The sequence below is a fragment of the Chinchilla lanigera genome, unplaced genomic scaffold (assembly GCF_000276665.1).
Source record: "Chinchilla lanigera isolate Chin_1 unplaced genomic scaffold, ChiLan1.0 scaffold00068, whole genome shotgun sequence".
Taxonomy (NCBI): domain Eukaryota; kingdom Metazoa; phylum Chordata; class Mammalia; order Rodentia; family Chinchillidae; genus Chinchilla; species Chinchilla lanigera.
The window spans coordinates 2926970-2941714 of record NW_004955469.1 but is presented as its reverse complement, the minus strand read 5'-3'; the positions used below and the strand labels follow the sequence as shown (position 1 = coordinate 2941714).

Below are 14745 nucleotides of genomic sequence, written 5' to 3'. Positions count from 1 at the left end.
TATCCTTCCTGCCTCAGCCTTTCAAGTGCCAGGATTATGGCCATGTACCACCACACCCAGCTTGGGAGATAGAGCTTTTGCAAAAGGGAAGGGGATTAAGAGATGGAGAGGAGGGAAGGAAAGGGAAAGAGGATGAAAAAAGAATTAAGATGTGTTATATATGTGTATCAACTCAGCAAGGAATGTAATTATTGTGTACTGCAATCATGTACTCATAAATATAAAAACTGAAAAAAGTGTCCCATTTGTTTATTCTAAGATGAATAGCACAGGAACAAAACCTAAACTTTACTCCCAAAAAAGATGCTTCCTAAGGGAACGATTCAGACATATATTCAGAGATGGTTTTACAAAGTACACTTATTTGTTTGTTTATTTATTTATTTATTTATTTTAGACAGGGTCTCACTATGCAGTTCAGGCTGGTCTTGAACTCACTATGGAGCTCAGGCTGGCCTCAAATTTGTGGCAATTCTCCTGCCTCAGCCTCCTGAGTTTTGGGATTACAGGCTTGCACCACCAGGCCCAGCACAAAGTGTTATTTTTTCTTCAATTTACTTAGCAGTTTTAATGGCTCCCACATGCTTTAGGCACACTCCTAATACTCTGGATCATATGATTGATTCTAGGTTGGTGAAAAGATATTTTTTAAAAAAAGAGAGTCTCTATCTTACAAAAAAAGATCTTACCCAGAACTTTAATAAATGAAAAACTCAACAGTGATTTAAGTGTGTCAATGTTCTTCTGAGTGTGGCAATGCACACCTGTGATCCCAACACTCGCAAGACTGAGACAGAAGAATCACTGTGAATGCAAGGCCAGCCTAAGCTGCATAGTCAGTTCAAGGTCAGCCTGCACTACATAGCAAGACCCTATCTCTAAAAATAAACAAACAAACCATCAGTGTTCTATAAGTTAATCAGTAGTCAACAAACCTATAGTCTGTGTCAGAGTAACTGTATGGTTTAAGTGAATTTCACGTATTTAAAATGTATATGGGAAATTTATAGGAAAAAATAATGGCAAACACTAATTCCAGAGGAAGACCAGAACTTAAACCAAGAACAAGGGGCTGGGGATTTAGCTCAGTGGCAAAGCTCCTGCCTGGCAAGCGCAAGGTCATGAGTTCGGTTCGCGGTACCGGAGAAAAACCAAAAAAAAAAAAAAAACCAAGAACAGACTAGATGGGAAAGACCCACCCTTCACCTGGGCAGGCTCTGTCCAACAGTGAACAAATACAATAGGACATGGCTGGTCCCTTCCACAGCCGGGAGATGCTTCCCCCTTGGGCATCGGAAGGCCAGGCGCTGTGGCCCTCCCATCCAGGACTTACTGGAGAACCTTCTCCCTGGTTCTCCGTGTCTGGCTTTGAACCTCCACACAAGGGTGATATCATGGGCATCCCCAGTTCCTCAGAGTCTTGGACTTGGCCTGAGCTCCACTTTTGGCACGCCAGCATCCCCGGCTTGCAGAAAGTCTTGCAAGGACTTCTCAGCTGCCATAACTGCAGACTGATTCTCCAGTAAGGCCCCCAAAACTATGCATGTATGCCATTGATTCAGTCTCTCTAGAGAACACTGACTGATAGAACCTGACATAAAAGGGGGCATATGAAAAGGCTTCCACGATAAATTATTAAAGATTTCTTAGAAATGTCTCTATCTAGCTATAAGGGGATCCATGTATTCAGTTTATCCCCAGGGGTCAGTGGTATGTCTGACAGTCACCATCTGCTTGTTTCCTCTGTGTGTGTATCTCCCTCCTTCTCACACACTGGTGCCCCCAGGGCTGGGCTGTGTCATTTTTCCTTCTTCAGCCCAAGCCTAAGAAAGAACAAAGATCTAAAGTCCTCTGGAGACCAAGTTTTTCTATGCAGATCCAGTTTCTCCTCTCCCAGAAGTAAGATAAGACAGTGCCTGTGGAAAGGGAAGGAAAAGCAGAGGCAGGGTGGTATGGGGAGGATGCAGAGGATGGGTGAGGCCCAGGAGTGTGTGAGTGAGGAGATAAGCCCCCTTGGAGGGCAGCTCCAGCCCTGAATCTGTGGCTGATTTCCGCCCGCCGCTGTTCCGCAGCTCCCCCAACTCCAGCCAGGTATGCGGCAGCCTCAGTCAGTTCTGAGACCCTACACCCAGCCTGAGCTCAGACCCACCAGAAGGGCTTTGTCACAGGACTTGTACCCCACTTCAGATGCCATTGGGCCAACCAGGCAATAAATCAGGGTTCCCGGGACCCCATCCTCATGTTTTGCAAGTTGCTGTAATGGCTCACAGGGAAAACATTCATGTCTACAGTTTATTATGAAGGATACAAATGAAGGTCAGACACAGGGGTTCACACGGCACAGTGGGAGAGGCATGGAGTTGCCTTGCTTTCTCTGGACACACGGCCCGCCTGGCCCCTTGTGTGCTCAGCCAGCAAAGCTCTGTGAGCCCTCTACTTAGGGCTTCTATGGAGTGGCCATTAGGTAGGTATTGGTCTTTGGTGATTTAAAAATTTTTTCTTAGCACATGTTTGCAGTACATAAGGTTTGCATTTATCATAGGGCCCAGGTACATGCACTTGACACATCTCCATTCTTTTTATCCCTCTTTACCTTCCCATTCCTCTCTCCTCCCTCTATCTCTAGATCCCTTTCCCATTTGCAAAAGCTCTATCTCCCTATTCCCTATCATCTATCTTTTATTTTGCTCTTTAAATTATTTATACTTTGGGCTTCTCATATAAAAGAAGATAGGTGACAGTTAAGCTTGTATGTCTGATTTGTTACACTTAACATTATGGTTTCAAGGTGCATCCATTTACCTACAAATGACTCAAATTTATCCTTCTTTATGGCAAAATAGTACTCCATTATGTATAAATACCATATTTTCTTTATCCATTCATATGTTGATGGATATCCAAGCTGCTTCCAAGGTTTAGCTACTATGAGTTGTGCTACTTATAAACATGGGTATGCATGAATCTCTGTGGTATCATGTCTTGAATGCTTCCAGAAGAATAGCTAGAAGGGGAATAGCTGAGTTAAATGGAATTGCTAGTTTTAGTTTTCTGAAGAATCTCCACAACAATTTCCATAGTGGTTGTACCAGTGTACATTCCCATCAACAACCCCCAGGCTCACTGGCATTTGTTACTGTTTGCTCTTTTGGTGATAGCCATTTTCCCAGGAATAAGATGGAATCTCAATTTTGTTTTGATTGTCATTTCTGTGGTGGCCAGAGATGTTGAATATTTGGTAATTAAACTCCATCTTCAGCCTTTCCTACCACAAAGGTCAGGGAGTGGGGAAACTTCCAATCCTTAGGTGATGTGGTTGGGTCTTCTGGTCACTAGGCTCCTTCCCTGATCACCTCATTAACAAATACTCTAGTGTGGTGGACAGGGCTTTTATGGAATAATTAAAAGGATTCCTCTAACCACTATCACTCAGAAAGTTACAAGGGTTTTAGGACTCTGTGGCCAGAACTAGAGACAAAGACTAAAAATATATGTCTTATTACATCGCAGTATCACAGAAGGTTAATTTTGCTTACAGTACATTCCTATCTGGGCCTCCGGAGCCTCTCACTGTCACTGGGACTGCCTCTCCATCATTCCTACTTTAGGGCCAGGCCAATAGAACATCACAAGGCACTAAAGCAGAGAGAAATAGCCCTTGAAGTTTCAGCCTAGACCAACCATATTTCACCTCATATTTTATTGACCAGAACAAGTCATATCTAACTGCATGGGGACATGTGAGTTCAATCCTGCCATGCACTCAGAAGGAGCCTAGAAATACATGGTGACTGGCACTAATGACTGCCACTGTAGAAAACTCAGATCCTAGGTCAGGGGGTGATGACAGGAAAGGGAAACTAACTTCCCCTTACCAGGGGGAGCTGAGTAGGTCATGATTTCCACTATGAGCAGAGCTGCAGCAGACTCTCCACCATGGATTACCTGCACATGTACAACTCCCCAGAAGGTGGCAAGGCCTTGCCTTCTAAAATGCAGAGTGTAGAGAAATTTTAATTTTTACTATACACTCTTTTGTAATGTTTAAAAATTTAACCATGACATTAATTCACATGGATGGATCTATAAGACCCAGGTCCTTATTCTAACTATTCAGCAAAAGACAGTATAATTGACCAAGGAAAACCAAGAAATTGAGTGCTCATGACTCAGAACTACCAGACTTCACCCAAAACAGAAACCTGAAGATGCTGATGGGCCAGAGCCAGGATGAAAAAACGCTGCTCTGCTGCAAGGGCCGGGCCAGCACCTGCCCCAGACATTTCCTGGCATCTATCACTTCTCTAAAGGGAACAGGGAGGACTCCTGGTCCTTGTCACCAAGACTCAGAACATTTTTTTCTAGTACAAATGCTGAGAGCATGATACTTTCTATGTCACGTCTGGCTTTACAGAAGAGAAATAATCAGAGAGACCATGACTTTGACCTGAGCAAGAATGTCCTACATACTGCCTCCCTGAGAAGTCCCAGATTCCCATCCACATTGCTCCCCACTACTGCCTGGGGCCGATGAGGGAAGCTGAGGCAGGGTAGGGCTCCAGGGAAGTGTACTGAGCAACAGCAAGGGGCAGGAAGCTGCCTTACAGAGCCTGCCTGGGGCCTGTCCTTTCCTGTCCTAGCAGGACTGGGAGCCAAAAGACAGTTGGTTTGGGGAAGGACAGGAGGACTGAGTCATAAAGTGAGATCTCACTGAAACAGGGGACATGACCCACGCTGGTGCCCACTTTAGGCTGGTACGTAGTTCTGTACAAAAACCCCAGGTTCAGTCCCCAGTAACACATACACACACACACACAGGAGCTCACAATTCAGAGTGTGGTATAACAGAAAGTAAATATTTAATTCTTATTCCCAGTTGCTGGCACACTCCTCCTAAAACCCCTGGAATCCCTGGAGTGGTGTGTCTTTTGTATGCCAGTGTGATGACAGGTGGCTGCAGTCCTACACAGCTTCATGATGGATAGCTCCACAATCAGGCTCCTGAAAGTCCAAGGCATGGCTCCAGGGTTGGGACTGTTGACCTTATCCCTGGCCTCTAGGGAGAGAGAGAAGCTGGGATTGAGTTCAATCACCAATGGAAATGATTTCATTTACATGCCTTGCTAATGAAACCTCCATGAAATCCCTAAATAACTGGATTTGGAGAGTTCCCAGGTTAGTGAATATATCAAGGTTCTGGGAGGACAGTGCCCCAAAAGAGGATGTCACAGCTCCACCTGCCCCCATATCATGCCCTCTGCATCACTTCCATTTGACTGTTCCTGCCTGAATCCTTTACAATAAACCTTTAATCATAAACACAGTGGACTCAAGATAGTCCTGTGAGTCATTCTCACAAATGGTCAAATTTGAAGGAGAAGGTTTGTGGAAACCTGCAACTTCTCATCAAACATAAGAGTAGGTACCCCGGGGCCCCAACCCTTATAGCCAAGGTTGGCAAAGACAGCAATCTTCTGGAACCTGGAACCAATCTTCTGGACCATTCAGTCTTATAGAGGACTCTTCAGCAAAGAGGGGTCTTCAGCAAAGAACAGGGGTCTATAGCAAGGCCAGCCCCTCAGTCAATGTTCAGTGGTTGGAGCAACTTGCAGGAGCAGCTGGAGATGTTTTAGCCCACCTGGAGTGTGGGCTAACTCTACAAAGTGTCAGAATTGAATTGAATTGAGTTGAATTGAATTGAATTGAATTGAATTGAACTGAACTGAATTATTAGACTTCTGGCTGGTGTCAGAGAAATGGAGAATTGATTGTTGTGAGCAAAAGAACCTACTGAGAAGCAGGCTCATGGAAGTTGCCCTGACTCTGTTGTGGCCTTTCCCATATCAGCATCAAAGCCATGCACAGGCTGCTGAGGTCCAGTTTTCAAAAGCAGAGAAGCTGGCCCATCTTTTGAGTCACCTCCCCAGATACACTCCACAACTGCCCTCCCAGCCTCCTTCTAGATAGCGTACCATTCTGTTCGCACCTACATTCTCTCCTGGACAGCCAGGTATTTCTGGTCCCTTGTCCCCATTCAGTCCTATAACCACCTTAGTGTTCTAAGAATTATTCTAGAGATCTTTTCTTCTAGAAATTTAATTATTGTATCTTTTACCCAAAGTTGTTAACCCCTCTTTCCCAGGGACACAGCCCTTGTTTCTTTTCCTGTTCAAGCAAGTGATCTTCAAGCCTAACTAAATGTCCTGTCTTACAGCACAAGAAGGATTGGCAGACTCATCTTTTCTAGTTGTGAGGAACAACCAAACCAAACTCACTCGAGTTAAACCAGGAGATTTATTGTAAGTTATCAGATTGTTCTAGGAAATCAAAAAGCTAGCACTATAGCTCAGTGGCAAAGCACATACTTACTATGCATGAGGCCCTGGGTTTCCTCGCCAATACCACTTTTTAAAAAAGCAGGAAGGACCATCAGAGGAACCATAGGACAGAGGTAAGAACCAGAAAGCAGTTAGGGGCAAGGCTGCTGCTACTCTCTCAGACCCACCCCACCCTACCCCAAACTTCAGCTGCCCATAATTTCTCAAAAACATCTCATTGCTTGTCTTCTTTATTCTTTTCACCACAGTAGTTTTTCCTACTTCTCTGACTACATGATGAAAGATGACCCCACACTGACCCCAGGGTGTATAATTCTTCAGCTCAAGCAATCATTTGAAGCCAAATAAGACCATAGAATCCTCATTACAAAATTCGAAAGAGGGAACTTATTGCATAGTGCCGCTTATGTTGCAAACAGCAATCAAATGGCCATTTGTACTCAGAGAGGCAGTCATGTAACACCAGCATAGCTGCGTTGAAGAGACAGTTCTTAGAGAAGAGGGTTGGGAGCGTTGTCCTGGTGGATAACCCAAAACTGTCACAACACTTAAGAGCTTACTAGAATTATGCAGTCAACCCAGAGAGAAACTGGCAAGGCCATTTGTGCAGGAACAGAGGGGTCTTCAGCAAAGAACAGGGGTCTATAGCAAGTCCAGCCCCTCAGTCAATGTTTAGTGGTTGGAGCAACTTGCAGGAGCAGCTGGAGATGCAGGGTGGCTATCTGCAAACACTTGGGTTGGTACTGGCAGTAGACAAACAGGAAATATGCCAGGAAGCCACTGAGCAGGAGCAAGAAGACGTACAGGAACTCCATCTGTGGGTTGTCAATGATGGGTGCCAGCACCAGGTAAAGAGCAGCCAGGATCATGATGGCGGGAATGAATGTAGGAACCTGCAGTGGACACAGTGGGCATTTGGTCCCAGACAGCTGGATGATGAAGGGGGCGTAGGAGGTGGTTCTTGCCCTCGCTCTGTCCCTCCTGCCTGCTTTCCTGTTGCTCCCACCTGCCACCAACTTTTCTCCTCTAGTCACTGCCAGGATACCTCAACTGGGCTAGGAAAGCCACCTGCTGGGCTATGGGAGGCAGTATGGGGAGCAGAGACTGGGGCCTCAGCATGAGCTTCTCTGCATTATGAAAACAAGTTTTCATGCATCCTCTGCATTTGTCTCTTATCATTCTCCTTCACAGTCCTCCCAAAGAGAAACCAGTCTTCAACAAACACAGTTAATGCATTGTGACTCAGTTGTCCCTCATCCCCTGGAAATACAGAAATTCTCTACCAAGAATGATGATAATGATAACCCTTTACATCCTTACACAATCTGGGCCTTGAAGGAGGTCACAGCCAAAGACCTGCCTCATGTAGGATTATTGGGTCAAAAAAGCTGAACAACTTTCCAAAAGTTACCTTGTAAGTTTGGGGAAGATTCTTTGTCTTTATCCGCAAGTACAAGAGACAGCCGATGGTCATCCCATAGGTGATCCAAGACAGGGAGCTGCAAGGACAAGTCTAGATCAGGACTTCTCTGATGGCCCTGGCTGCACCAGGAGGACGGGTTCAAAGCAAAGGAGGGGAGTTTGTCGGACATCGAGGAAGCCTGCACTCTGCAGGAACAGAACACTTGTAGCAGAGTCCTCCCCCTTCCAGGACATGAAGGCTGCTCAGCACCCTGATAAAGCCCTTTCACTGCCCTCCCTCAGGTCTGTGATTGAGCGGCTGATGTCAGTGTGATAAAAATCCCATGTTCCCTTGGAGTGAGGCCCCAGCCATCTCTTGAGAAGGTTAAGGCTGCGAAGTGCTGAGTCTGGTTGGGATGGATTGTCCTCAGGTTCTCACTCTGCTGGGACATTCTCAGCCACATTTCCTGATAGCCACCTGAAAACCCCCTGCTATCTCTATGGCTTTTACTTTATCCTCACCATCTAATTTTATTCTTTCTCATGGGAAAAAGATAAAAGAAAGAAGACACATCTGTTACTTATTGTTCCTAAGAGAGTCACATCATGCACTGTATGTCCTGTTCCAGATTAATTACAAACAAAGAAGCATGTGATGCCTTAAAAATCACTGAGGACCCCTGTGCACCTGGAATAGGGCTCATCCACTGGGCTGTAGATCTGCCTATTCACCCTACTTCAAATGAGCTCATAAAATTACAGCTGGCCATCACAACAGCTTGTGATTTCTGTCCTAGGAAAGCAGTAAAATGGGGTCAGAACATCTTGCTTTGATGCAGTCAGTAACTGTGCCTAGATAAGCATGGGTCTACTGTGAGTCCAATTGAGATCATGTCAGGTGAGAGTTCAGAAGCCAGATCCAGACCGCAAAGGGAAAATCACATCATGCCCACATCACCTTATACAAAGCCTGAATGTCCTTTCACATTATCTTAGCAACTGAGTAAAAGAACAAGAAAGAAAAAAATGACAAAGACAGCTCAAACCACTATCTGCCTCTTGGTGAAAAACTTGTCTTACTAAATTTTCAGGAGCAACCCAGACCAAGAAAGGAGAGAGTCACACTTGATTTTGAAAACATGATTGGGAAATAATGGCTGAAACATGACTGTGAGGACCCTGAGCCTAGCTTCCAGAAGTATGTGTGACATGCACATGTATGTGTGCATGCGTGTGAGTGTGTGCATGTGTGTGAGTGTGTGCATGTAAAGGACATTGATACCCAGCCCAAGAGACAGTTTCACTTGCCTGGAGAGGTTCACGATGGTCCTGAAGTCCCCTGGGATGACCAGAACCAAAGCCAGGGCTGCGGAGAACATCAGGGCAGGGGCTGGGGTGAGGTGATTCACATGGACCATGGACAGAAGTTGGGGCTGGGAAGCAGAGCCAAGTGTCAGGCAGACCCCAGGGGACCCACAGTGGGGGTTCCTTCCCCTGACAAACACACTGTGGATGTGGATACCAGTGTGCCCAGCCTAGGAGTCACCAGAGCTTTCAGGCACAGATCTTTGTCCTTCACCTGGGGTGAGCAGGCCCAGGGAAGAGAGGTCAGGGTAGGCCTAGGTGGGTCACAGGGGGGAGTATCGGGTTACTGAGCTCTCCCTCTGCAAAAGGAATACAGTTGATATGGGCTCAGCAGCCCACTTGTTTGGCCAACAAAATATGAGCAGGAGTGACAAGCAGAGGCTGTAAGTGTGACTTGGCTGCCTGTAGCCCTGACCACCACTCGAGGTACACACACAGGCCCCAGAGTCACTACTGCTTTGGCCTGGGTCCCTGAAATAGGAATGAGTTTGGTGCAGTAGAAGCAGACTGAACAAAAAGGGCCATGGCTGATGCAACAAGAAGCAATTAAATGTTGCTGCAAGTGGCTGAGACATTCAACATTATTCTTACAGGAAAAGCTTACACAGGGACAAAGGGTCTCTGGTGGAAGAGGCCGTCATGGGCCCTCTGGGCCCTCTGCACCTTTGTGATGCTCAAATATCCCGATCAGCCATGCCCTCCACTCTGTGTCACCCTGAAACCTGGAAGTAAAGGGATTATAGCTAAAACTGAGAGATGTGGAATGCTTCAGTGTTGCTCTCAAGATAAAAGAGAGCCAAGTCTTCCTGGGGAAGCGCTGATTCGAACTACATGATGCCCTTTGGGCAGGAGAAAGCATAGCTGGCAGGCCTCCCTGCACCCTCCTGCAACCCGCCACCTTGCCAGGCCCGGACCCCTCTCTCACCATGTGGCCCTCTCTTGCAGCTGCATAGCACACACGGCTGCCACTGAAGAACACCACATTGGCAGAACCAAATGCTGAGAGGGTGGCAGCCACAGGGATCAGCCAGGCCCAGGAGCCCAGAACCTGGTTTCTAGGACAACACAGCAATCAAGGGAAGGAATTTTAGCTGCAATCCAGATCAAGGTTACAAGTTGAAAGTGGAACAAGTGGCACATCAAAGGCAAGTTCCAGTACACACAGAGCACATCTTTCCCCACCCTGAGTCATCTGCCTGATGTCCAATGACACAGCATTGATCACTTACCCCCAGCTCATAGCTATAGCCTCAGAGGAGAGGATTTCACGGGGTGACAGCACCAAGAAGTAACTGATATTGACCAGGATATATAGGCTGGTGACCAGGGGGATGGAGATTGTCAGTGCCAACATCAGGTTCTGCTGTAGGTTGAGAAGAGGAAGGCACACGTTAGCCTGTAAGATCTTTCTAGGCCCCCAGGACAAGGTCAGCAGCACAGTACTGAGATCCTCCTGGCACTGGGCACTGTGCAAAGCCCTGGGGATGAAGACTGTGTGTCCCTCTTCTACAAGCTCAGGATGTCCACAGCCTGACATACATTCCAGCAGATGGGCTAGAAGCCCTTGAGGGGTTCTTGCCAGAACCAGGGCAGCATAAGTACAGAAGGGGTGACAGGGTGAGGCAGGGAATGGCATGATCAGCAAAGCCTCCAGAATGTGGAGGACCTTAAGCAGAGTTCTCCTGGACAGGCAGGAGAGACTCAGGCAAGTGAGAAAGAAAATTTCCAGCAGGGGCAACCATGAGAAGGTTAAGGGAAGAGAAGAAAATTTAAAACCTCATTAGTTTGCTATTCCCTAGATAGGACTCTCCCCTCATTGAAGCACCTTTCCTTGGGTAGCATATGGGCTCCTCTGCCTCAGCATTACAGAAAAAGCAGCTTCCAGACCTTTCTGCCAGGGCCGAGAGCTGCCCACAGAAAAGTGTGGAGGTGGACACCCTGAGGGAAGAGGAGACACCAGGGGTGGAGCAGTCATCTTGGGACCTGCTGCAGGTCTCCAAGTCTGGTCCCAGTAATGATGCTACCCTCATTTCCCTTCTTTCTTAGGAATATAACATACATTGTCCTTTCTGGCCCCCATATTCAAGTCCTTGCTGCTTCTACAGAGCTGTGTTTCCACATATCCCACCAGCCTGCCAGGCCAGCGCCAGGGTCCTCCCCTGGGAAGCCTCAGGTGACTGCTCAGCTCTGTTCTTTACTCACGCCCCCGCCAAGCAGACCATTTACAAATTAGTGAAAGTGAAGCGAACAGGACAGCAGCAGCTCTTCTGTGAGCTGGGTCCTCCAGGTCCCTTCCAGAACTAATACCCAGGAATCTCAGTGCAAAAGAAATTGCTGTACCACAGCATGAGCTGATTCCTCATCACCCCAGCCCTGGAATCTGGCTCTGGCAAGGTCCAGATGAGGCCACCCACAGAGTAGGTATACAGTGTTCTCCTTCCCACGGGCATCACTGAGGGGTGTCCTCAGCAAGGTGAGCTCCCGGCACGCATGACCCAGCCCCAAGGCCCGGCATGTTTCTGAACTTGACCTCTCTCTAGACAGCCCTCCCACCTGTCATGAGGCATGACAGTGGCAGTGCCTGAGTTATGTTATGAATAGGTCACTGGTCAAGACACCACAAGAAGAGTGAACAGTGAAATTTTCTGATTTCATTCTCAGGGGTCTTCATTCTACACTCAGATCCTAGATCCATAATTCTGGACCTTGTTTGGAACAAGTATTGCAGTTTCTTGAAAGAAAGTATGAAATAGAGATATACCTAATGCATATTTTAGAGGACCATGTTAGAAAAGAATCTCTAAAGTCAACATTTGAGGACTAGTTTAGGCCTTACTTTGAAACCCACATTCATCAGAAACGCTCTGGATAGCAAACTACAGCTGGGGACCAAATCCAGCCTGATAAAGTTGTACTGGGACACAGCCACACTTCTTTTGTTTATTTAGGGCTGTTTCCATGCTACAGCAGAGTTAAACTGACAGGGCAAGGACTGATAACCCCCAGAACCTAAAAATGTACCCCTCTGACCCTTCACAGAAAAGCTTGCTGAGCACTGTGGTAAGCGTGGATGCATGTCTTACACATCATTAGGCTCCCGCTCCTTCCCCAACCCCCAGGGACAGGGGCTTCTATCCTTGTTGCATGAAGGAGCCTCTGCTCTGTAGCCTCTTGCCTGACCTAGAGGCAATCTGAGGACACACAACAGAAGTACAGCTGCTTCCAGGCTCAGACCCCAAACTATCTGCTGTGAGCCGGTGTGCACCGACACCCCAGAGCCCAGGAAGGCAGCAGGCAGCTATTAAGATCAGTTCCATTCTATAAACAAAGAGCTGAAGAACAACAAATTATACACAAAAGTAAAAACTAGGTCGCAGGTCTCTTGACTCTTGCCCCAAATCAATCTGTTTCTCTCTCTCTCTCTCTCTCTCTCTCTCTCTCTCTCTCTCTCTCTCTCTCTCTTTCTTCCCCTGCTTTTAGATTTCAGTTTCTAAGATCTTCTCCCAAATTCCCCTCCTGGAGCCTCTGCCAAGACTCCGAGAGCTGTAATGTCCCTTAAGCTGGCTGTTCTCATTCTGGAAGAACTGGAAAATCCTGCAGGAAAAATAAAACAAAAAGCAACTAACATCCTAAGCAAATACATTCATAATGAAGGGTTAGTTTCCTAACTCATCAAAGATCCAAGTGCCCCAACTGAGTCCCAAGCTGCCCTGCAGACCTGCCCCCCACCATGACAATGACAAATCAGCCCCAGGTTCATAGGTAGGGTGTGCCAGCAGGATTGGTTTGTCCTGTCCCAAAGTGCACTATGTTCCATAGTGGCCCCCAGGCTCTAGCAACTATGAGTTAAGTATCTACTACAAAGATCTGGGTAGAGCAAGCCAGGAGATATCAAGCAGAATCACCAAACATGGCCTCTTCTTAGCAGCATGAATTTAAACTAATTTCCCTTCCCTAAACCTCATTTTTCCCACATGAAAAAAATGGAGTGATAAGGGCCTACCTCACAGGGCAGAAAGATGAGATCATGGTCTGGATACTATAAAGTTCTCTGCTTTCTTGAGAAGTCTGTCATATATAAGCAGCAAGGGAGCCCATGCTCATGATCTCAGTCATCTCAGACATGGAGCTGCTGATGTTCAAGATTCACCCCTGGAACAGCATTATGGACTCACCTCAAGATTCTTGAGCTCTTCCACCACACTGTGAACGCTATTCCAGCCATCAAAAGACCACAGTCCCTGGTAGAAGGCCATGCCAACATGTCCCACCTGGTGAGTCGTGTTGTGGAAGGCAAACTGAAATGCTTCTGTGCGGCCTCTGCCCTGGCCCAGCACCACAGCCCCACCCCCCACAATGACCAGCAACGAGAACAGCTTAGCGGCTGAGCACACATTTGTCAGCATGGTGGCCAGCCCCGTGCTCCAGAAGTTGGCTAGCATCAGCACCAGGATACAGGAGGCAGCCACACACTTGATCAAAGCCTGGGGCACTGAGAGGCACCCTGGGTAAAAGGGAGCCAGTGCATACTCGGCCAAGCTCAGAGAGATAGCAGCAATCCCAGCTGGTTTTCTCACCAGCTCAAATAGGTAAATGACCAGAAAGGCTGGCAAGGAGCCGAAGGTTCGCAAGATGTAGGCATACTCCCCACCTGCTTCAGGAAACAGGACACCCAGCTCAGCATAGCACAGGGCTCCCAGCATGGCCAGGATACCACACACTGTCCAGACTACCAGACTTGCCCCAGGACTGCCCATGTAGACCAAGACCCCCTGTGGTGACATGAAAATGCCAGAGCCGATCATACAGCCAGTGACCATGGACACAGCACTCCACAGCCCGATCTGCCTCCGCAGGGTCAGTCCTGGGTCTGCCACCCCATCACAGTCACCTCTGTCATTCCCTCTCTCCATCTCAGAACATCAACAGATACTGCCTCTGGGTGGCAAAAGGCAGAGGCTCTGGTACTTATCTGTGCACTTTCTGGAGTTAATGATTACACCATGATAGTCTCACTTGGCGGCCAAAGAGCCAGGCTGTGGTCTAGAAGGGGCTGACCTTGAACGCACCTGTCCAACCCACATCCCTGCTGGTCCACGCTGTCTGCAGGAGCTGCTAGTCAGCACAGCCCAGCAAAACTCAAGGTAAACAACTTTAAACAACTTCTGTTTGTTTATTTAAGTATGCTTCTTTTTTGTTTTTATTTTGGCAGTACTGGGGTTTGAGGCCAGAGCCTCACACATGCTAGGCAAGCATTCTACCACTGAGTAAACACCTAGCCCTTTTTATACCAAGATAGGGTCTTACTATATTGCTGCCTTCAAACTTGCAATCCTCCTGTCTCAGCCTCCTGAGTAGCTGCAATTATAGGCATGCATCATCATGGCTAACAAAAGGAGTTTAATAGAAATTTAATACTGTAGTTTGACTGCAGGTGTAGCTGGTAGGGTGATTGGTTAGCATGCACAAGATCCTGGGTTTGACCCCCAGGACTGAAAAACAGACAAACAGAGAGACAGATAGGAAAGCAAGCAAGCAAGCAAGCAAGCAAGACTGGAAAGAAGAAAGCAGAGAGGGAGAGAAAGGAAGACCCCTGGCAATTCCACAGCAGCACTACATGGGGAGTGACAGCTGAGTGCTC

General features: G+C 47.2%; 1 protein-coding gene across 4 annotated transcripts in view; it reads right to left on the bottom strand.

Annotated features, from left to right (window-relative positions):
- Nucleotides 1–6275: 6275 nt before the first annotated feature.
- LOC102027512 (b(0,+)-type amino acid transporter 1-like) overlaps nucleotides 6276–14745 on the bottom strand; it is a 48387-nt gene continuing 39917 nt past the window's right edge. For 3 of the 4 annotated variants that reach the window (XM_013522636.1, XM_013522635.1, XM_013522632.1), the window contains exons 3-7: nucleotides 10334–10467; nucleotides 10030–10159; nucleotides 9048–9172; nucleotides 7750–7837; nucleotides 6276–7231 (exon numbers count right to left, since the gene is read on the bottom strand). In XM_013522636.1, coding sequence (XP_013378090.1) covers nucleotides 7004–7231; nucleotides 7750–7837; nucleotides 9048–9172; nucleotides 10030–10159; nucleotides 10334–10458 — 696 coding nt within the window. In that variant the 5' untranslated portion in view covers nucleotides 10459–10467 and the 3' untranslated portion in view covers nucleotides 6276–7003. The remainder of the gene's footprint in view (nucleotides 7232–7749; nucleotides 7838–9047; nucleotides 9173–10029; nucleotides 10160–10333; nucleotides 10468–14745) is intronic. The other variant, XM_013522633.1, reaches the window with a different exon arrangement.